The 21,795-nt window shown below is 55.9% G+C and overlaps 6 protein-coding genes across 6 annotated transcripts; 3 read left to right on the forward strand and 3 right to left on the reverse strand.

Moving 5' to 3' along the window:
• Positions 1 to 458: 458 nt before the first annotated feature.
• Positions 459 to 1,283, forward strand: MONBRDRAFT_14587 (uncharacterized protein; the record flags this gene model as incomplete). Its single annotated transcript, XM_001742888.1, has 3 exons — positions 459 to 566; positions 837 to 953; positions 1,086 to 1,283. Coding segments are annotated over 3 exons (423 nt in total), but the record flags the coding sequence as incomplete, so codon positions are not given.
• Positions 1,284 to 1,609: 326 nt separating this feature from the next.
• MONBRDRAFT_17453 (uncharacterized protein) lies at positions 1,610 to 3,756 on the reverse strand (the record flags this gene model as incomplete). The annotated part of the gene is made up of 11 exons (XM_001743211.1): positions 3,722 to 3,756; positions 3,475 to 3,604; positions 3,310 to 3,394; positions 3,070 to 3,158; positions 2,943 to 2,983; positions 2,732 to 2,833; positions 2,546 to 2,643; positions 2,286 to 2,417; positions 2,016 to 2,140; positions 1,820 to 1,931; positions 1,610 to 1,708 (listed from the first exon to the last, which is right to left on the reverse strand). Exons 2-11 carry the CDS (start codon positions 3,516 to 3,518, stop codon positions 1,610 to 1,612), a joined length of 927 nt encoding a protein of 308 aa, XP_001743263.1. The 5' UTR covers positions 3,519 to 3,604; positions 3,722 to 3,756.
• A 349-nt stretch (positions 3,757 to 4,105) lies between these two features.
• On the forward strand, positions 4,106 to 6,967 carry MONBRDRAFT_31107 (uncharacterized protein). Its single transcript, XM_001742889.1, has 8 exons — positions 4,106 to 4,555; positions 4,669 to 4,803; positions 4,936 to 5,151; positions 5,306 to 5,368; positions 5,468 to 5,542; positions 5,698 to 6,033; positions 6,113 to 6,233; positions 6,810 to 6,967. Exons 1-8 carry the CDS (start codon positions 4,169 to 4,171, stop codon positions 6,887 to 6,889), a joined length of 1,413 nt encoding a protein of 470 aa, XP_001742941.1. The 5' UTR covers positions 4,106 to 4,168; the 3' UTR covers positions 6,890 to 6,967.
• A 56-nt stretch (positions 6,968 to 7,023) lies between these two features.
• MONBRDRAFT_35780 (uncharacterized protein) lies at positions 7,024 to 8,954 on the reverse strand (the record flags this gene model as incomplete). Its single annotated transcript, XM_001743212.1, has 5 exons — positions 7,024 to 7,751; positions 7,825 to 7,916; positions 8,043 to 8,303; positions 8,443 to 8,527; positions 8,616 to 8,954. The coding sequence occupies 5 exons, from the start codon at positions 8,952 to 8,954 to the stop codon at positions 7,206 to 7,208; spliced, it is 1,323 nt and encodes a 440-aa protein (XP_001743264.1). The 3' UTR covers positions 7,024 to 7,205.
• A 1,929-nt stretch (positions 8,955 to 10,883) lies between these two features.
• Positions 10,884 to 16,999, reverse strand: MONBRDRAFT_22689 (uncharacterized protein; the record flags this gene model as incomplete). Its single annotated transcript, XM_001743213.1, has 23 exons — positions 10,884 to 11,000; positions 11,072 to 11,166; positions 11,286 to 11,392; positions 11,495 to 11,552; positions 11,693 to 11,793; positions 11,872 to 11,980; positions 12,111 to 12,429; positions 12,536 to 12,616; positions 12,710 to 12,946; positions 13,042 to 13,094; positions 13,186 to 13,371; positions 13,411 to 13,529; positions 13,635 to 14,347; positions 14,458 to 14,579; positions 14,711 to 14,818; positions 14,872 to 15,220; positions 15,366 to 15,513; positions 15,617 to 15,715; positions 15,817 to 15,890; positions 16,023 to 16,112; positions 16,201 to 16,495; positions 16,619 to 16,719; positions 16,844 to 16,999. 23 exons carry the CDS (start codon positions 16,997 to 16,999, stop codon positions 10,884 to 10,886), a joined length of 3,837 nt encoding a protein of 1,278 aa, XP_001743265.1.
• A 1,413-nt stretch (positions 17,000 to 18,412) lies between these two features.
• MONBRDRAFT_5550 (uncharacterized protein) lies at positions 18,413 to 20,848 on the forward strand (the record flags this gene model as incomplete). Its single annotated transcript, XM_001742890.1, has 1 exon — positions 18,413 to 20,848. One exon carries the CDS (start codon positions 18,413 to 18,415, stop codon positions 20,846 to 20,848), a length of 2,436 nt encoding a protein of 811 aa, XP_001742942.1.
• Positions 20,849 to 21,795: the final 947 nt, after the last annotated feature.

Genomic DNA, 21,795 nt, shown 5'->3' on the forward strand with positions numbered 1-21,795 from the left:
TACACACACACACACACACCAGTTGCATTTTGTCAGATTATTTCGTGCGGTTCACTGTTTTCGTGCTCTGTTCTTAAGGGGGGGTCGGACGGGCTTTGCGACGAGGCACCGCTGTCATGCCACCCCGTAAGGACGGCGGTGGTAGCAAGCATGCCTTTGAGGCTATGCTGGATGCTCAGCTTCAGCAGCAAGTGGATGTGGCCCGCTCATCGGTCGCTCATCAAAGTCAGAGCCAAGCGAATGCTCCCCCCGGTACACAAGAAGGTCACCCAGACCGCTATGATGATGTTTACTTTGACAGCGACGACGACGCTGATGCCGATGAGAACCGGCGTGCTCAACGCAAGGTGCGGCCCGGTGCCTCAGAGACAGGTCGCCTGTCGAGTACTCGTGCTGCAATTCACCCTCGACTCTGCTGGCCCTCCCCCGTCTCCTAGCTCCGCACCGACGAGGAGTTGTTCTACGACCCAGACCTGGATGACGACAATCAACGTTGGCTGACGGAACAACGCACGGCAAATTTACCCTTTGGTCAGTCACGCTCTTCAGCCACAAGCTCATGTTTGGTACCCCAACTCCTCGCTGCTTCGACTTGCACACATCGTGTCTTGACTGACCGCTTGCGTCGCTGCGTCCTGGCACACAACCAGAGTTGCGCGCAGAACATCAACGGCAAGCAGCTGAACACGCCTCGGCACGCCGCGTCAACCAAAAGCGCGCTGTGCGAGCTGCTCCAGAGTCTGATGCTGTACGTCTGCAACGGCTTGATGTGTGCCGCCATGCCACGTGTCACGGCAACCTCACGTTTGGTCTCGGGTTGGCCCGCCTTTGTGTAGATTCTCAACTGCCCGGCGTGTATGACCACGCTTTGTCTTGATTGTCAAGCCCATGAGGCTTATACCAACCAATTTCGCGCCATGTTTGTTCTCAACTGTCGGGTGGATACCACCCAGGTGAGTCACAACGCCTGGTTTTGGTGGAAGGAACAGCATCGTCTCCTCGACCAGCTCAGCTGAGAGAGCATATGCCATTTTTTTTCCCATTTGGTGCTGGGCTCTTCGTCCTTCCTCCCTTAGGTTGTGCAGGTGCAGGAAAAGGACGCCTCGGGTAAGCGCACCGCCAACGCAGCGCATGCAGCTCAGAGCCCTGTACAAGCCAGTGGAGCGGCTCATATGGAAGATGATTTTCACCCCGTTCATTGCACCGAGTGCAATACCATTGTGGCCATGTATGACCTCGATGAAGTCTACCACTTTTTTAACGTTCTTGCCTCAGAGCCGTGAACCAATGCCCAAAGCACAGCTGTGGGCATGGGGCCGAGCCCCAATGGTCCGTCAACTCCAGAATACCGATATCATGGAGCCTGCGGGCATCAACCGTAGGCAGCAGAGCCCGCCAGACCTGGATACCAATATGACCACCCCTGCACGTCTGGACTGAAATTGCATGTGGCATAGCCACTCCAGAGACAATCCATCGATTATTTCATTTCACTTTCGAGTTTCTGTTAGCTGGGCAGAGACATCACCCTTGCCCAGTTCAGCCCCACCACAACAACAACAACCCCACACCGGGCAAAATGATGGCAAAAGAAGTGCAGAGGCCACTTCTAGAGCTCCTTGACGCCGATCCAATTGCGGAGTGCCTCCCACACGACAAAGGTCAGGACAGTATGGGGGCCAATCCGCAGGTATAACGCCGTCACGCCCTGCGAGTGACCAGACAAGAGTTAGCCAGGCTGTCAATAGGCAGGCGACTTGCCAACACTTGCTCCTTTTGGTAAGCGTGAAGCAAAACCATCAATGATACTGAAACAAACTTTGTAAAAGCCGAAAGGACCTTCCGCCTTGGCCGTCTTCTTGATGCAGTCGAACCAGCCAGAATAGTACATGCCCTGCTTGGTGCTGGGGTCAACGGGCTGGTTGTACAACCTAATGCGCGCACACACATTCGTGTAACTTACAAGCCAAATAGGCAGGCCCAGGCTGGCGTATGCCTGTCACAAAGCGACGTACCGTGTCATGATGACGTCAAAGGGGTTCATACACAGTGCCACAAAGCCACCCGCTATCATACTAGCAGAAAAATGCAGAGGGGTTCCTTGCAAGTTGGGAAAGGCCTCGGTCACAAAAGTCTTGGCCTGTTCGCCAGAATTAGATCAAAGAATGAAAGAGAAAAAAAGGTTTGAAGCATTAGACTCGGGACATGCCACGACGGTGTGTAGCCACTCTAGGCGGCGAGCGTGGCCACTCTTGAGGCGGCGCTGAAAGGCGAGTTGAACAAACCTTTCCATAGCTAACGAGCTGGGACATTGAGCCTACGGCTAAGCGAGGCACCGAGCCGAAAATGCCACGCCAGAGACCTAAGACCCCCTCTTGCTGAATGATGGCTCGGAAGGCTTGCAAAGCGGATGAATGCTTATGCTGGAAAACCACGAAAGGACAGTTTTTTTTTCGTGTCAGCATCCATGGACTATCCCACTCCACTTTGCGGTCTTGGCTCTGCACCCCCAGCAGTCGGTTCACACAGTCCAGGTCACTGGTACCTGAAAGCCAACACCAGAGGCACTTTGCGCCTGTTGTTGCGTCTTGACGAGGAATAGCGGGCTGCCCAGAAATGCCGAGAGCGCGCCTGCCGTTGCACCTGCGAATGGCCCCAGCCCAGATAGGAGGAGGTCATCACTGGTTTGATATGTTCCGGCGGTTCAGCAAGAGCTGCTGGGCCCGCGTACCTGCTAGCATGTTTTCAGGTAGCGTCATGGGTCGCTTAAACTCTTCAAAGTGCCGATCCACAAAGTAGTCGTACATGCTCAAGCGCGGACCATTCATTGCGGCTATTCCAGTGACACATTCAGCGGAAAAGGTAAACGTGAGGCCCGGGTAGACCAGGCCATGATCAAGGCCAGCGCGCTCGCTTGCATTTGAACAGGGCACGGTACAAACCTTGATAAAGAATGCCCATGCCCAAACCGGCTTGGACGCCGCTGGGAGATAGAAGAAGGGCAGCAGATGAGTAGAAGCCAGGCCTCAAAAGGTTTGTGTGCAATGCTCACGAGCGGCGGCCACACACCGGATACCCTCGGTTCGAAAGACCTCATAAAAAGCGTGAAACACGTTGCGATAAGCACGCTGATAGGCACCTGTTGCCTTCATCTCACCCTGCATGCATTGAGCAAAATGAGATGAACTAGCCCCTGGTCAGTTGGAGCCAAAGCATTTTGGCTTGAGGTGTGTTATTGAGACCCAGAACAAGACCATCGTTCAGTCAAAAAAAGCTCGATCCTATGCTATGCTGATGCACGGTTCGCACCTGGAGTTGAAGGCGAGTCTTCATCACCTCAAATGGATTGCTAACCAAACAGGCCGTCATGGTGGCTAACGCGCCAGTGGAGTATCTGCGGTATCACAGCACCGCACAGTGATATAAGGTGGAAAACTGGCGGGTCATGAGCTGCGCACCCCACTACATGCGTACTTGATCCAGGGCGAGATGGGCTGAGTCTGTGTGTTGCTGGCCATCGCTCCGATCGCGGCAGTATGGGCACCAAAACTCGGTCGCAAATGAGGCCAACAGCGGCTGTTCCGAACAGAGAACGGCCTCAGACCTGCAACAAAAGAAGACACAGCATATGGATCAGAATCAGCACAGAGCGCAAACATGGTTAAACAAATGCACCCCGCACCAGCCTACGCTTGTTCTAGCCTCCCTTCATGGCACGTACTCGCACTCAATGTCGATGTCGCAAAGGGCAGCGGGGGTTCAATCGACCCCTGCGCGTATCTGCAAAAGGAGACTGACATCCGGTTCAATATTTTTTTACTATAAGCGGAAGACTGACTTTTGTTACACTTGTGCCAAAACAAAAGCCAAGCCCGAGTTTTTGCCTTGCCCATGATTCAGAATCCGTGGTGCTCAAGCAGTTTTTCTTCATCTTGAACGAAGAGAGAGCGAGAGAGCGAGAGAGCGAGAGAGCGGAAGCCAGACGAACGAATAGGTGAGGAGGGGTGCTGGCTCGACTGGCTGGCGGGCATTGAACGGTGGTTTAATGGCGCTGGGTGGCTCGGTTTGCTGGTTGGCTCATGATGTTTTGGATCGCTTGTTCCCAAGGTGGAAGTGTGGACTTGGCCTTGGTGCTTGGTGATAGAGTGCTTCTTTGTCACCAAAGAACATGGCTGAGCTTCCTGAGGATTTGTCTGAGCTGACCGTAGTCCAGCTCAAGAAGGAGCTCAGTGACCGCGGCATCACCGTCAAGGGCCGCAAGGCCGATTTGGTCGAGCGCTTGGATGAGGCGCGCACGCACGAGCCGGAAGGCACGGCTGCTGGAGAAGATGGCACGTCCTCCCCGGCTGAGAGCGCGCCAACCAAGGCGGCAGCTGAGGCCACTAGTGAGCCGACCACTGAAGACAGCGCACCTGCGGCGTCGGAGACCGCAAAGACTGATGAAGCAGATCAAGAACGCGTCGGTAACGTGACAGCAGCCGAGCCAAAGCCCGTGGCCCAGGCTTCTACCAACGTCGATGCCCCCGCGGTCGCTGCAGCAACGAAGGAGCCTCAGGTTGGTCCCGTGCCTTGGCCAGTACCTGCCCTGCTTTTTCGCAATCACCGGCCGAGCACATTGGCGTGGTACCATGTCGCTTGGTCTAACCCATTGCTACCCACTCATTGTAGCCCCAGACCACATCAACAGATTCTGCAGATGCGTCGAATGGGGCGCCAACCCCGAAGCGCCGCCGCTGGCGCCAAAGCACCGAAGCACGGCAGCAATCAGCTGAGGATGCCGTGATTGATGCCAACGCGCTTCAGGTATGATCATGTTGCCACAATTCTTCATTCCGTTGCTTATTGTGCCCGTCCCACGGAGAGTGCGAGTTGATTTCAAAGGATGATCTGGCCCGGTGGTGCGCTCATCAGGCATGCTGCTCACGACCATTCTAGGCCATGGTACAAGAGAGCCTGCCCACACCAGCAGAGGCGATGGATGACGGCCAGGATGACGTCAAAGAACCCAAACCCGGTGCCATGAATCGAGACAACGATGCTGGCACGGAGGATAGTACAGGTCCTGCTGCCGAAACTGGACCCTGCTTTGTTCAAGTGCGCAACCTCAAGCGCCCGTTTACGCTGATAGCACTCAAGGAATTGCTGAGTCAGGTATGCCACAGCCACATGTTTTGAATGAGCAGCATGTTGACCTGTTATCCTGACCCTGACTGGGTGCTTCAAAGAGATCCCTGCTTCAAACGTGTTTGACAGCGTACCGATGGTGATACTCATTCACTGCCCGTGTTTTTTTGGTCACGGTTAGCATGGTACCATCTTGGACAATACATTTATGACTGACAAAGTGCGCTCAAGGTGCTTTGCAAAGGTAAGCACCAACTCACTTCGGCCTCGCCTTGACCCGGTGGAGCTCGTGACCCTGTGACAGCCCTGTCGATGCGTTCACCCCACAAAACTTGCCCGACAGTTTGAAACGCCGGCGCAGGCGCGTGCCACCGCAGATGCACTCAATGGCATGCAGTGGCCCAGCATTCACGGCCAGGTTAGAAATTGTTGGCGCACGACTTGAAAATTTGATGGACACACCACAAGTCGTTCTTCTTCTCTTCATCCTTTCTCTCTCCTCTTTGGCTCTCCCTCTCTTTGTCCTCTCCTTCTGGCCTTTTGCTCAATGGCATGACGATGGCACGCAATTAGAACCTCCGAGTGACAGTTGAGGCAACGAATACACTTGCGGAACAAGTGGCCGAACAGCAAGCAGCCGCAGCTGCCCAACACCGTGAACGTATGATTGTCATCCGCGCGTTGCCGCCGCATCATGTGCTTCGCGAATGCGCCCTCTTGATGTTGGACCCGATAGAGACCCGACTCGAATCCGCTCACCTTGCTATGGCCATGTCTGTGCCTGTGTCCGTGTGTGTCACAGAGCCCCCGACTGCTGATGCTCCCAAACAAGCTCGCCCAGCGGCACCCAGGAAACCCAAGGAAGAACCGGTCGTTGGGCTCTTGGATGATTTGTTTCGCAAAACCAAGGTATGTCATCGTTCTGACGACGCAGTGCAGCCCACGTTGCTGCCCCTGCGATCTCACTGTGATTGCAACGAACTGCTAGACCCATCCCCATCTTTATTGGCTACCCAACTCTGAAGCTGAGGCGCAGGCGGAGGGCGAGCGGCGTCGTGAACGCCAAGCGGCGAAGGAGGCACGCGAACGCGCGCCAGCACGTCGCAGCCGTAGCCGCAGTCGCTCGCCGCCCATGCGTCGAGGTCGCCGACGCTCGTTTAGCCGCAGCCGTTCGCCCGTCGGCCGTCGCTCGCCTCTTGGCCGACGCCCACGCTCGCCATTTGGCTCGCGGTTCCGTGGTCCACCAAGTCCACGCGGAGGTCGTCGTTACCGCCGCTCGTTTTCCCGTTCGCGATCACCGCCGGGCCGATCTTACTCGCGCTCTCGTAGTCGGAGCCGCTCTCCCCCACCTCGCCGTGGCCGATCTTACTCACGGAGTCCACCGCCAGCTCGTGGACCACGCTCACCTGGCCGTGGCCGATCTTACTCACGGAGTCCACCGCCAGCTCGTGGACCACGCTCACCTGGCCGCGGCCGAGGTCAAGCACCGATGTCGCCCATTCACTCGGCACCACGCCACCGCATGCCCTCACCACGAGGGGCTTCGCCACCTAATCGCATGCCTCCACGTGGCGCTCAGTCACCTGAACGCATGCCCCCGCGGGGTGCGCGGTCGCCTGGCCGCTTGCCGCCTGGTCGGGCCTACCCTACTGGCCCTCCCATGAACATGTCGGGCCGTGCGCCAGTCCCGACCAATGCCAACCTGGCGCCTCCGCCCGCTGCCCGCCCATCCAATCTACCATATTGGATGACGCAGCAAAAGTAGAATGGCAAAGCGCCCCAATACATGGCCGGGCAACGCATCTGATTGCCGTGCCACCCCGTGTAATTGATATGCCACAAGATCACTATCGGTTCAGTTGGATGAAAGGAGCCATCTGCAAGACCTCTCAACCGGATAATTTAATTCTTGTCAATTCTTGGCGGCATCAAAAAGAGAAAAAAAGAAAAAAAAACTGACTTCTACGTTCATTTACATGTTAAGTCTTCTATTTACGCTCTCGAACGGCAGAGACACACAGACAAATGTGCCTGTCTCATCGACACCGTGCCTGGAGGCACCTAAAATCTTTGCCAACCAACTAGCTGTTTGAAACGGCCTCGCAGCTGCCATTGGGTGGAAACATTTGTAACAGCCGCACGCCCCAGGTCCAGATGGTGCCTTGACTCAGGCCATCAAATGCACAGGGCTCCCTGCCTTCTGCAATCTGGACAATCTGCTGCAATACACTGGCCAAAGCGGCTGAAGGGCGATCTGTAAAGGGGACATCGGTCGGGATAGGCGAGGCGGGGTTGACACCTCTGACAGCATCGATCATGCGGCCCATGTGGTCTAGATCTGAATCCAAGGCCACAGCCACCCCCGGCTTTTGTAGTTCTTGCTGAGCTCGACGTAACACGCTAAGCGCGTAGGTTCGAGATTGGGCGTAGTTTTCCTCGTTGTTTGGTGCAGAGCTCAAAGGACCTGCAGGAGCACCATTCGCGAGTATACTGCCGTACCCGCCGCCTGCAGCAGCGGTGGCAGCGATTGAAGTTGAGTTAGACGGGCCGTCAAAGCGAGCCGATGCTGTAGGGGCCCCGAATGTCGCGGAGTTATAGCCACTGGCCACTAGGCTAGTAGGCTGGATCTATCAGGGTCATGCTTGGTCAGCTGGAGTTGTTGGATTGGGACCAGGGCATGGGCACGGGCCTTGATCTCACCTGAACCTGAAAGCCAAGCAAGTCTTGTTGAACGTGCGCAGCATGCTGCTGGAATTGCGGATCCTCGTTCAAGTGAGGAACGTACTGCACTTCTAGCAAACGCCCCGAGAAGAAGGTAATGGGCGCGCCCAGTCACCACGAGCCGCGCCGTTAGCCCAAACGAATCATATGTGCGTCCCAGCACCGAGTCGCTTGTGTGCCATGGTTGAGAGGCGTACCAAAGACCTGGCGCTGAATTGAGGTCATGCTCGTGGCTGGAGTGCCTGTGCTGGATGCACCAGGCTCGGCATTCTCGTGGGACCGCCCGCTTGTGGGCGGGCGTAGCACGTCGCGCGTTACCAAGGTGGCTTTGAGATTATACACGCCAAGCACCCGGTTGAGAAGCTGAAGCTGAGCCGCAACCTCTGGGCTGCGAATGGCCGCAATGACACGATTCTTGCCGCATGGCAGCAAAAACGCAATGTTTCTTGTTACAATGTCTAGTCAAAGGAGCAAAGGCGGTGCTTGCCACATAAAATGAGACCAAAGTTACCCTTGTTCCTCCTCGTGTCTGGCTCATCTCCATGCGTTATAAACCCCTTTTGACTGGCCAGGAGAGCAGCATGCACAATGCTGTACCTTTGCGTTGCTTCTCGTTGGCCTGCGTCAGCGCGAGCTTGGCTGATTTGGTTAGAAAGAGTGCTTGTACCACCGAGCCATGTACCTAGACAGGAGTTGGGTTGAGGCACGCACAATCATGCAACGTACACATGCCCTGATTCACCCGTACGAGCCTATCCATCGGCACATACCGAAGCAGCAGTGCGACCAGCGTCACTCCACCAAGGTGATTTGAGGCCCAGGAGAGGATCAAGAAACTGAGCGAGGTCCGCACGGCGCATGTAGCGGGCCAGAAAAACGCTGGTATGAACCCCTGCCGGCAGATTGCGCCGCACGGCATCGAGATCGACTACGCTCTTTAGTACGCTCTCCTCGCGCACCACTGCAGTGGCTGCTGCCGGGGCCAAGGTTTCTGCAAATCTCTGCACGTCCCCCTCCAGCTGCAATGGCCCGCCCACATTCCGACCTGGCAGCAAAGCGCGACAACAACAACACCAGACATCGTGTAAACACGGGAAATCGAAGCGCATTGGTGCTCAGCCCATGCCGGCACATACTGGTGTGCTGGAAAAGTTGTGCCCCGGCCACTTCAAGCAGCAGCTGAAGGTCCCAGCTCTGCTCCAACCCGCCTACAGCACTCAACGGCACCCAATGGCACCCAACGGCACCAGTTTCACAGAGGTCAGGGCAGCACAAGCGTTGCCACGCCAAGTCGTTCGGCCCAATCGCGCTATCCACCAGACTGACCAGCCCCATTCATGCCCTCGACACCAAAAACAAAAGCCCCTCTTCTACCCGGCACACCCAGGCAATGCCGCCGGCTCGGTGACACGGGCCCCGGTCCAGGCCAGCACAGGCAGGAGCCCTCGATCCAGCGCCCACCCCCCGCAGGCCAACGTCTCGCGTGCTCTGACGTGATCCCGCGTTTGCGCGCTCAGCTCAATTCACGCCAGATAACACCAAAGCAAATATGGAAATATAAAGCGTAACAATTTTCTCACTGTGTTGATATCTGGCGTTTTCAAGCGGTATTTGGCGTAAGTGCACTCGTGTCACAGAGGGCAATCACACAGGACGAAGGGCAACGACCAAGGTGAAAGACGAGACCAACAACGGCAGCGCAGCCGCAGTCGAGGTACACACACAGGAGCGTGTGAACGATTGTTCGAGGCGGATCTGACGACACGTCCAGCTGCGCGGCTGGTGGGAGCAGAATAACATGTATTTGAAGGAGTGGACGACGTTTTGCGAGGAGGCGCAAGCCCTCTTTGTGCAACGACCGCGCGAGGTAGGCCTCGAGCTTGAAGTCGGGCTTCCGGGCTTGGGCATTCCAAGCTCGGTCGCCTGACTGTCTGACCCTAGCAGTTTGGTCGGTGGGGTTGCGATTTTGTTTGTTGAGGTGGCGGCTCAATGATCGACCCCTTTGACCCCGCAGACGCGCTACTTGCTCAAGTTCACAAAGCCGGAGGAGGAGTTTGTGATCAAAGTCACCGACAATGTCAAGGTTGGTCCCGCGCTCAGCCTCAGGTTCTTGGTCTTCGTCTGCCAACGCGTGCTACGCAAGCGTCCCTGCCCGCTTTTGTTTGCATCATGCCCACCAACAACACGGCATTGCTTGTTTGGAATATGCTTTGGCTTTGCTGATACCGTCGACCCGTGCGTGCTTTGGCCTTGCTGTTCCCGTGCAGTGCTTGAAGTATCGTGGCAAGTACCAGCATGAGGTGCGCCTGCTGGATAAGTTTAATCAGGACATGATGAACCTGATGCTGGGTCGCAAGCCCGCCAGCAAGACGACACACAAGGCTGCCGCTTGAGAGTTCGGCCCTTCTGATTAAGGAAAAAAAAAGAAAAACGGACAGAGGGCAGTTTCTCCAGTTTTCCGCCATCGGCTGACGTGTGCCGAGCACTACTTTTGGGCGGCGCCTGGCGCTGCAGACAAGAGTCTTAGCCATGGTCTACGCTTGATGTTTTCCCAGGCGTGTGCATGTCTTTTGGAGGATTGAGTTGGCTTGTGCTGAAGCCGGAACGCCTTTTTGTGGCGTCTTCGGCGTGCGTTTCTCGTTGATAGACGGCCAATCGCCGGTATACCTGCCTGCTCGTCGTGTTGCCAACAGGAAGCGCTTCGGCCAGTCATTCAGGTTTTGGTTTGGTTTTGAGCATCGTCGAAAAAAAAGAAATCTCAAATCAGATCTGATTCCAAGCACGCACTCACGCGATTTGACTGTTTGGCGTACACATTATATGCATTCCCATGACATGACATGCCTCACGTGGTAGGGCTGGCCATTCAAAGAGACTCGCCACGCAACACCTTCTAACTAGAGCTGCCACCACTTTTTATTCTTGTAATATTCTGCCAGTTGACTGCAGGGTGAAAGGGTTGCATGGGCTACGTTAGCACACCTCATGGCAAACATGGCTAGCCACCTTCACACACGGGCTCTCTCGCACGACTGATATTAAGCATGCACACAAAGAACAAACCTTGCAGCCGAATTAAAGTTTTCTGCCTCAGCAGCCATCTGCTGTGCCTGTTGCTCAAATTTGGCGAGCCGCTCCTCGCGCTTGCGCATTTTCTGTGATGGCGAACCAAGTGAGGCTGGCCAACGAGGCTGCACGCAACAAACAAACAGTATAAAATGCTGACCTCGTGCAATTCGGAGAAGCCTCCATGCGCCGCATCAGCGTGTGCTGTCCGATCAGCAACGTGACTCTTGTCACGCCGATCCACCATCTTCTCAACTGTACAAGTTCAGAAATATGAGATGAGACAACAAAAAGGTCCTGATTCGCCAATCCAGCGCAAAAAACACACACACACACACACGCACACACACAAAAACCTCCACGCGTCCACTCACAGAGCTCGTCGCGCTCCGTGGCTGTTGAAATTTTCTTGCCGAACAAGCCGGAAAGCAGTCCACCACTTTGACGTTCTTCCTTGCGTACTCGACTCGGGTCAAAGACACTATCCAAGCAAATTTTGTTGTTGAAACGCCAGCGTGAGAATGACTTTGCGACCAAAACCCCTCCAAATCAAAGGAAAAAAAAAAGGGAAATTGCAATATACCAGTTCACTGAGCGCTCGCTGTCCGCGCTCTCTTGACCACTTGCGCCTTCGCGCACCGCTGTTAATCGAACCGATTTCCAAACGCCACGCAAACGCGTGCGACAAGCACGAATGGGTGAAATTGATCTTCATTATTAAAAAAACAAAAAAACAGAATCAACAAAGACCAGACCATGCCAACGCCGCCATTCAACTTACGGGCTGTATCTGCGTTGATGAGATGCTTGAACACAAGACCTCCGCTTCGAGTTGGCGAAATAAGAGAACCATCTTGCGTGATGACAAGCGTTTGCACAGCTCTGCGGACAGGTAGCCAGTGAGCATCAATTGATCCAGACGCCCCAAATCACAGCCCACCACAGGCAGGAAACGCGTACCGCAAGCCACGAGGGAGGTGCGTGGGGAGCTGCATTTCCCCATGCAGATTGTCAGCCGGGTAGAGGTGGTACACACCATCTCGCGAGACAGCAGCCACTGTTGGTACCCCTATCAATGTGCAACGCATCCACATGCGCCATTCATGCGCCAAAGGCAATGAGCTGGCAGGCATTGCAACCAGCCAAGCAGCACGGCACGGCATGTCACAGCCTTTCGAGCAACAGTCTTTCGAGCGTACCATCCACCGACACGTAAGCCCACCGAGTCAGTGGACTCGCTTTGACGGCGTGTGTGCGTGCTTTAACGGCGCCTTTCTTAAGGCAAAGAACGCCGGTTGCGGTGACCACCAACACGCTCGCATCGTTCAGCATCTGCGTGGAGGAACCACTCAATCCCCCCTTGCGAAAGGCTGTGGCTGCTGCTAGCACCAGGCTAGCATCCCCAGCCGGAGTGCTTTCTGCGTTCCCTGGACCATCCGGAGCGCCTGCTTCAGCAGCCGGGGTTTTGTTCGATGACGCTTGCTGCGCCGTGGTCGAGGATTCCGCGCCGTGCTCTTGCTGCCAGAATCATCAGTTCAACCCAAATATAGGATAAATCGACATTTCGTATGAGACCATTGATGAGCTGTCAGACAACGAGCAAACTTGGGGGGCCTCAGCGTACCAGCCAAATGCGCCGGGTCTCCCACTCGGCCCGTAGCTGATGAAGCTCATCCTCGTCCAGCTTTTGCGCCTCCTTCAAGTGCTATCAAGAGCCAGCAAGGGCGAGTTTATGTGCACGCCGTTGGGCTCTTGTTGTGCCACGATCATTCTGTAACCAGACCCAACGACACCATACCTTGATGTGGTCTCCGTACGTCTTCATCCGGTCAAGATCAGGTGCCGTGGACAGAAGCGCGCGCAGCTCTGTCAACGTCGCAGGCAAAGTCGCTTGCTCGGCAGCAGAGTCCTGCGCTGGCATGGCCTTGGCAGTCTGGCATTGGGTTTCGGCATCGAGTGAGACCCGAGCATCAGATGCCTCCAATTTTTCCTGTGCACCCCAAAATTGAACGTCCAGAGGGTGATGATGTGCATCCTAGGTAATACAACCAAAGACCAACAAGATTCATGAAAGGGCAATGTCGAGCATGCACAAGTCGCTGGTTCAGCAGCCCAGATCTCGTGACACACCAATGCTTGAAGACCGATAATGGGCGAAGGAGCCTTGAGTGAAAAGTAATGTTCTATCCCATCCCCACACATGCGCCGTGCCCATGAGAAGAAGCAGCGAGTCGCATTGCGCCGCAATACAACGCGAACGGGAGTCAGACTAACTTGCGGCGCCGCTCTCTGCAACGGGCACTGCGTAAATGTCCCCGAGCAGTGTGGCCACAAGAAGTACGGCGGGTGCTTGGATGGAGTCCGCCTCTTTGGTGCGGAGGATGACCCCGGGTACAGCGCTCAACGCACACACGCCGTCAGCCTCGCGATTCTCTCGCGATGGATGGTGGAGGCTGAGTTCTGCCAGTGCCAGTGCACGGCTCCACCGCAACCGCTGACCTGCCTTGACTTGACACCTGGGGGCCACAAAAGACAGCATGCAGACCCCGCGCGTGTTGCCAAAGCAAAGCACCCCGCGGTGGGCATATAGCTCCAAACATGCCACGTGATCCACCACCCTGAGAAACAGCAGCGCCCCACCGCGCACACATAAGACGGGAATGAAACAATAAAATCAAGCAAAATAAAATCAAGTGGAATGAAATAAACAGGCGTAGACGTACTCGTCATGCTCCTGGCCCATAACCGTACAAATCGCGGCCAAATACAATTGAAAACCGGCGTGGGCTTGGTACGAAAGAACCGTCGAGTCGGGCAATGATGCCAAGGGCAGTTTGTATTCCTCCTCCGACTCCACCCCGGCATCATTCCCGCCCGCTTCATCCTGGGTCCGGACATCGTCGCCCGCGTCTTTCTGTGCGGTTGCCGATGGTCCCGATTCGGGTGCCGATGGTCCCGATTCGGGTGCCGCAGCTGATACTGGGTGATCGAGCTCTGAAGTTTCTACAAGCTGCTGGCCATCACTAAGCACGATAATGGCTGTATCACTATCTGTTGCCCCGGCATGATCAGCTCCACGTGCGCCTTGTTGCTGTTCTTTGCTTGCCTTCGGGTTGGCAACATGACCACGATCATCCTCGCGATCAAAGAGGTTGGCAGCTGCCTGATTCATATCCCCTTTGGTAGTGGCTAGTTCGGCACGCACACTCGCTTCAGAAAAGCCGTATTCCATCAGCTCCTTGACTTTGGCCTCACTGACAACGTTGTCCGAGTCCGTGACACTTGTATTGCCTGCGACCTCGCGCTTCGACTGCTCCTGGGCCATGGGCACCCTGCCTTCTGGCGCGGGAGGACGAGGGGGCCGAGTCTTGCTCGGTGACTGACTGCGACTCGAGTGTGGTGAACCAGATGGCTCCAAAAGTTGCACGCGTCGCAACTTTACCAAGAAAGAGGAAAAGAGGGGGTGAGTGTCAAGATGGAATGACCATGACAAGGCCTGGAAGAAAGAAATAACGATGAAACCAGAGAACGCTGACGCAAACTGACTTCAAACTCAGTTGGTCCAGCTTGGGTGGAAAACTGATAGACCAACACATGGCCCGAGGCGTGGGAGACGGCTAACAGCAGCTTTGTGACATCGAACACGACGTGCATCACGGCTCGATCGTCTGCAGACGGACAGACAGACAGACAGGGAGTTGATAAAAAAATACACAAGTCAAGAGCTCAAACATGAGATGAGGCGCTAGTTGCACACCCTAGCCAGCCCCCATGCGTTCTGCCACGCATCCAAACGTACCACCATAGGGCATCAGCGTCACGTGCTCTGGACTGTAGGGCAAGCGCAGCTTGTGTACCAGTATCACATCGTCTGGCAGAATTTTGGCAGGCAAAAAGGTCATCAGTCCTTCCAGAACGACCAAAGTAAAACAAAAATATGTGCACAAGAATCAAACTTACCGGTAGCCCAATTCCAAAAGAGCACGCTGCCATCAGCGTGACCTGTGATTAAGAGGTCACCAAAGGGTGGGGTGGTTGAGCCCCGTTGGCTGCCGCCATTGATGGGCGAGCGGGCGGATCGAGGACTAGTGGGTGTGGCCTGGCCCTGATGCATGTGCTCATCACGAGCAGCTAGCACCAAGGCATTGAAGACGGCTGCTCCTGGACTGGAAATGTGTTGACTGCACGTCAGAACGCTGTCTTGCACTTGCAGACCGTGCATAACATCGATGGAGGCTAGATGCGCATCGACGTCCAGCACTTGCAGTTTATCAGACGTCAGAAGCACCAGCGTGTCCGCCGACGCCCCCTAATTTGAGACAACCAAGCAAGACAATCCCAAATCAGTCGACATATGATGCCTTATGGCACAAGCTTGAATGACAACGCTTGTGCAAGGCTTGTGCGAACAATAGAATGCTTTTGCGGCAGCAGTGCCAGGAGTTGCACCCTACCTTGGGGCCATCGGAAAGGAGAAGGATGTCCATCACGTCATTGTCCAAAAAGGAGTTGCGCACGCGTCCGTCCGGCATGAGTATGGACAGCGTGTGTGCTTGCCCGTCCAGAGGGGCGGGGCCACCATCGTGTGCCAGCAGCAAGCCACTGTAAAAAAGTAGATCAGAAGAGGAAGCGTAAGCAATGACGGCAGTACCAAACAAAGAATGCTCATCGCGCAACAATGCAGAAGCCTCTCCGCATAACCTACCCTTTAGTCTGCAGCGCACTCATGTGCAAAACGGGCTCGCGGAAAGAAAAGTCCTCTTCAGTTTGCACCTGCTCGGGCAGTGGCTTCTTGGCATCCCAGCTGTGTAGGCCGCGATGGCTGTGAGGGGTGATGACTGATGCTGCAGCGCGCAGGGCGAGGGCAAAGACGGCATGCGCCAGTGCGAAGGCTCGGACACAGACCGCATTATGTCGCCATTCACGTGACCAGTATAGAAAAACTTGCCGTCAGGGGCCCAACAGGCGCTCGTGGCCACCTATAAGGGACCAAGGACGAAGACGTCAACAAAGTTGTCAGCGACGGTTTGCATCGCAGACGGCATCGTCTGGATGAGTAATAAGGATCGATCTGTGAGGCAGTAGTGTAGTTGAAACACGCTGCCTCTCACCGCATTTTCCTTCATCTTGAAGCGGTCTAGAACCTGGCGCTCCATCACGTTCCACGTTGCCAGGTAGCCACGCTCGTACACCAAGAGCAGCTGTCGCAAGGAGAGTCGGATGTGAGACGCACCAAGCCTAGTTTCAGAGGGAGTGCCCACACGGGGGGACCTCTGGAAATTGACCTACGGTGGAGGTATTGCCCGGCTGTGATGCAATCTTGATGACAGGGCCCGGATTGAAGCCGCTAAAATGGGGTGAGTTCGGGATCGAGGATGTAAGCATGCTGTCCGTGCAAATGGGGTACGGGCAAGCACCAGATATGCGATGATAAGTAAGGGCATACTTGGTGGTGACTTCGTTCCACATGATTGCGTAGGTGCTGCGCACGAGCGTGTCACTCCGAATCAGGTATACATTTCCGCGGTTGGTTCCCACGTAGAGCCAACCGTCACCGCCCGGCGCCAAGTGCACAAAGGTAAGCCTGCACGACATGGACAGGCAAAGAAATGATGCGTCGCATTCAACGTGAGGTGACTGTTCGACGTGGATGGATGGAATAAGGAAGGCTGAGAAGCGAAAGCTTGGTAGCGTGACGCGAGCGTACTCTTCGTGCTTAAAGGCGAGTGAGTTGATGAGGCGGGGCGGATCCTCTGCCCAACGCCACTGGTAGAGGGTAGCTGACTGCGTCACAACAATCAACTCTCCCTATTCAAGATGCCCCCGGCAAAGTCGTGCTGGGTGAGTGGGCGATGCTTGGTGTCCAAGACGGGAGGCCTCAAGTCACAAGGCTTGTTTTGGCCAACCGCATCCGTCTAGCCCTCAGCGGTACCTTATTAGGAACAAAGATGAGTTGAATGATGTGCTCAAGCTGCTGCTGAAACTGCATGGCACAGCCAGGGTGCCCAATGCTAATAAAGACGCCACACGCCCATCCGCCAAGCAAATAAAGACCACGCACAAGTAAGAGAGAGACGTGGTGGTCCATGTGGGCTGGAGCCGATGCAGAGTCCCGCCACAAGCACCTACAGTGTGATGGCTCCTGAACGAGTGCCGACAGCCAGAACGCCCTGATCTTGATCAAAGGCCAGGCATGTGGGCATGGGAGGTAGGCCGATTGCGGGGCCCTTTCAACCAGGCAGACAGGGACGCATAGCCCATCAGAAGCGACAAGTGGCGCGGCAATACAGGGTAGCGCAGCAAGACGTGCGATGGAAAAGGCGGTGGCCTGAGCTCGAACAAACCTTGCTGAGGAGGTAGGAATGGCCGTGCAGCTTGCCGGTGGGCGCGGTGACCCGACCATCGTGTTTTTTCCGCCCACCATCGCGGCCAAAAAGGCTTTTAAACATGGCGAGCGTTTGAGGCCGCCCAGCCGCGGCGATCGACGCGACCTTGGCACCTGAGGCAGTTGAGAGAGGGATGGGCTCAAATCGACACTCTTGTACGGTCAAGCAGGTTGTAGTGACACCATGCAGGTATTATGGGGCTCCTGATTAATGTGTTGAGGACGCTAAGGGCTGATTTGAAGATCGGAATCTGAGAGGTGCGGCGGGATTGCCAAAGTGTGGCCTAGCTCGGTGCTGTTCCAAGCTGAGCCTCAGCCTGAGCATTGGCATGCAAATTCAACGAACTGAGGGTCAGTCGGCAATTTTGCACGAGCGCTTGCCTCCCCCTTCCCACCGTGTGTCCTGCACCATACTTGCCCGTCCTCCTCCCTCACAGCATCCATCCTCGTCGATCACACGGCCTCACCATCAGCGCCCTGTTACGTACCAGAGAGAGAGAGAGAAACAGAGAGAGAGAGAGAAATCAGCATCCGAAAGCGCGTCCAGCGGAAGTGAAGATAAAATTATACTTTGATTATGCTGACAATATCTTGCTGGCTTTCTTCTGTGTGTGTCTGTGTGTCTCTCTCTCACTCTCTACATTTACATGTGGTAGTTGTGCTTTTTTTTTTTGTGTCTTTGCTCTCTCTCTCTCTCTCTCTCTCTCTCTCTCTCTCTCTCTCTCTCTCTCTCTCTCTCTCTCTCTCTCTCTCTCTCTCTCTCTCTCTCTCTCTCTCTCTCTCTCCTCGGTTCTTTTTCTCTCAACTTTCAGTGGTTTGAATGACAGGAGGATGCGGTCCCCTGCCAGGGCATGTGCGACGCGAGGCGCGAGGCCTGGCGACTGGGGCGGCTGGACGATTGCCTTGGCGCTGGTGAGTGTGGTAGGCGCAGTGGCCGCGCAGGAGAGCTGTACTACATCCGAATTGTTGCGACAGAAGGAACACTTTGCTCGCGCGGGAGCACTTGCGTCGCCTGCCTGCCAAGCTTGGTCATGCTCGGTCACTGAGCATCTGCCTGAGGTGGAAGCGGACCTGGCTCGGCTGGCAGCACCAGAAGCCAAAGCCTTTTTTCAGGCCATGGGCTCTCACCTTCGTACCGTGGACGTGCGCCATGCAACAGTACCAACCGCTCTGCTGGGGCACATCGGCCAGCTGCACGGCCTCGAGAAATTAATCCTCGTCAACGCCTCACTCACCCTGCCCGCTCCACTCGTGGGCTTGTTGGCGGGCTGGCCGCGCCTTCAACACCTCGATTTGGGTGAAAATGTTCTGTCAGCTGAGCAGCTGCCTGCTCTTTTGTCAACGCTGCACCACACCGCTCCCGCGTTGCAAACCCTTGGCCTAGCTGGTGCACCGGTATCGGACGAGCTGCTAGCGAGGCTGCCTACCCACCTTCCCAAGGTGGCGCGCCTGGACCTATCTCGAACGCGCGTTACGGGAGACGGTCTGGCTACCTTGCTGGCATCGGACATGAGCGCGCCGGTAGCTGCGCTGCGGCTACAGGGGCTCGATTTGAGTGAAGCCAGTGAGTCGGAGCTCAGGACAATCATCACCCGGGCCACAGATCTGGATCTGAGCGGTGCACGTCTTGGTTGGGTATCTGCCAGCTCAGAAAAGGAGCGCGCATCTGGAAATGCGCCCAAGCGCTTGGTTGCTCGCCGTTTGCAGCAGGGATTGACTGAGCTGGTGAATACTGTGCAAAGCTCGGGGCTCGTTGAGCTGGACCTCAGCGAGAACTCAATGCCAACCGTGTTTGACGCAGTGCTTGACCTCCTGAGCCGCTCAACGCGGCTTCAAGTTCTTGGCTTGGATCACACCGAGCTGACTGATGCCGAAGGCGAGCAGCTGATGACTGCATGTCTGCAGCTAACCGGCCTGCGGGAGCTGCGATTGCAGGGGAACCAGCTTTCGGACGCTGTGGCTGATGAGCTGGCCTCGCTCCTCAGCACACACAACAGGCTGCGGCTGTTGGACTTGACCAACAACAGCCTGTCTGATTCTGGGACGGAAGACCTTGCTTCGGCTTTGGCTGACAACCAAGCACTGCAAGAGCTGCACCTGCGGGGAAACGCCATCGAAGATGACGGCGTCGATGCCCTTGCACGCGCTCTCACAACCAACACGCAGCTTCGCAAACTGGCGCTGGATAGCCATTCGGAAAGGCATTCGACGGATCCGATCCCATCCGCTACAAGCGAAGGCACTGCATTCTCCGACCCCATGGTGAGCAACGATGCAGCATCAAAGACTTTGGGCAAGCCTGACCGCGCGGCAGCGCCACCCCCGCTGATTCCTCTAACCACCGAGTTGGCCGGACAACGTGAGGCCGAGCGTTATGCCCAGCCGGATGAGCAAAAGGCCGCCACTGACGTGGTCCAGGCTGACGCACTGGCCGAGTCGGAGCTGCGGGCTTTACCCGCGGCTTGGGTGGAGATACAAGCCGCGACGGCAGCCAATAAGCTCGCACCCGAGTGCCCTGTCGGTGCCTTAGTGCAGGACTCAGAGTGTGTCACCGAATGTGGGCCGGGCTATCTTCATCAAGCTGAGGCGCGCCGCTGCGTACGCTGCAGTAGCCCATGTGCCGCGTGTTCCGGGCGCGTGAACAATTGCACGGCGTGTGCAGCACCCCTTGTTTTAAGTGGCCACCGATGCGTGGCGGCCTGCGGTCCAGGCATGGTAGAGGAGCCCATCAATGGAACATGCTATCCCTGCCACGACGAGTGCAGCGATGCAGGCTGCTTTGGGCCAGGTCCGCGCGAATGCTACGCCTGTCAGCACTTCAGCAACGAGGGCATGTGCATGGTTCACTGCCCCAAGGGCAAGAGCCCAGATGGGGCCTATCGGTGCTATGATGTCTCTGCCAGCCCGATGCGGCGGTGGCTGGAGGGGCTGCACCTGAAAAAGTATGCCGACCTCTTCCACCGGGACAGGATCACTTTTGAGCTGCTGTATGACTTTGATGATGCGGACCTCAAGGAATTGGGCGTGCGCTTCTCTCCGGAACGAGCCAAGGTGCGACGTGCGGTCAAGCAGCACGTGGAGCAGCTGGATGCCCGTTTTGCACAGTGGGCCCAACGTTTGCACCTGCGTCTGCCAGCGCAGAGCGTGGCGCATCGGGCCTGGACATTGGGCCAACGTTGGTGGGCCTGGGCAACTGGCGAGGTTTGTGCTGTGCTTGACTATCACGACGTGCAGCGGGACTTTATGGCGCAGCCCGCAGCGCGAGCAGTCATTCGGACAGCCCGCAGCGCGCCGGCTGGTGAGGGCCACGAGCACAAGGCACGCTGCCGCCGCGCCTGGAACGCTTTTCAAGAGCTCATAGATTTATACAACCCCATGACTTACGCGGCGCGGCACCCAGGCTGCCCTCCCGCAGCGGTTCGCTACTCCACACTGAACCTGATTCATCGTGGACAGGAGTTGCTCTCTACCTGTGGGCCGCGCCCAGGGCGGGCTGAGGCTACTGCGGCCCTGAGTACAGACACACGCCTTCAAACTCGGGTGGAGCTCTGAGTTTGCCAAACCGTGCTCCTTGTAAGGATTGAACTGGCCCCATACTTTGGCAAAGCCCAGCTGCTTGGGTCTTCGGACGTCTCTCTGGGTGTATTCATGTCTGTGTGTCCTTGTATGTCCAATCGATCTTGATCACTGCACAATGTCGCCCAAATGGCCACGCCGGGTTGGTCAAGGTTGATGCTGTATTACGTTCTCGACCAGTTGAATCCCATGAAGAAAGACCTTAGCCTCATAGCTTGTGCGATGAACGAGCTTGCCTGTCCAAAAAAGCAACGGACGGCAATTCAGTGACAGGGCCTGAAAAGAGGCCTCGTCCTCGCGCAGTCCACATCTGGATGTAAGGACGAATCAATATTTCACCATGGTCGCAGAGCGCGACCCAATCTACCACCCCAGTCATCGTCGATGGTTGCTGGCTTGACACCGCCGAGGCAAACAGTGACACCCTCTTTCATCATTCACTCCCCAAGATTGCGAGATCAAGCTCTCTCATACGTTATGCGTTGCCATGATGAAACTCACTTCTGTATGTGTGTGTGGCTTTGCCCTTTTTGCAATCTCCATCACTGCTGTCCTTCTCTGAAGGAACCCTATCATCGCAAACTGCGGACAATGTTTCATCAGGCCGCAATCACCGGAGTGTGTGTGTGTGTGTGTGTGTGTGTGTGTGTGTGTGTGTGTGTGTGTGTGTGTGTGTGTGAGTGATTACTGATGGGCCCGTGGGACATGCCGGTTGCGAAAACACACTAAGCCGCTCAAAATGGCAGCGCGATGGAGCGTACCGGCATGCTTTCCAAGCCAAGAACCGATCATCCATCGTATCATACCGGCCCCCGTGATCTTACAGAGAAAAACTCGTGCAGTGAGCACAAATCAGGGTGAGGGTACTCGCCAAGCCTAAATATTGTACAACGCACCCACTGACACCGATGCAACACACACAC

Source organism: Monosiga brevicollis, genomic scaffold (genome assembly GCF_000002865.3).
Source record: "Monosiga brevicollis MX1 MONBRscaffold_3 genomic scaffold, whole genome shotgun sequence".
Lineage (NCBI taxonomy): Eukaryota > Choanoflagellata > Craspedida > Salpingoecidae > Monosiga > Monosiga brevicollis.

Coding starts and splice junctions, on each gene's coding strand:
- MONBRDRAFT_31107 (XM_001742889.1), top strand. CDS start 4,169: ATGGCTGAGCTTCCTGAGGATTTGTCTGAGCTGACCGTAGTCCAGCTC. Junction 4,556..4,668: donor CAGCAACGAAGGAGCCTCAG/GTTGGTCCCGTG, acceptor CACTCATTGTAG/CCCCAGACCACATCAACAGA. Junction 6,034..6,112: donor ATTTGTTTCGCAAAACCAAG/GTATGTCATCGT, acceptor ACGAACTGCTAG/ACCCATCCCCATCTTTATTG.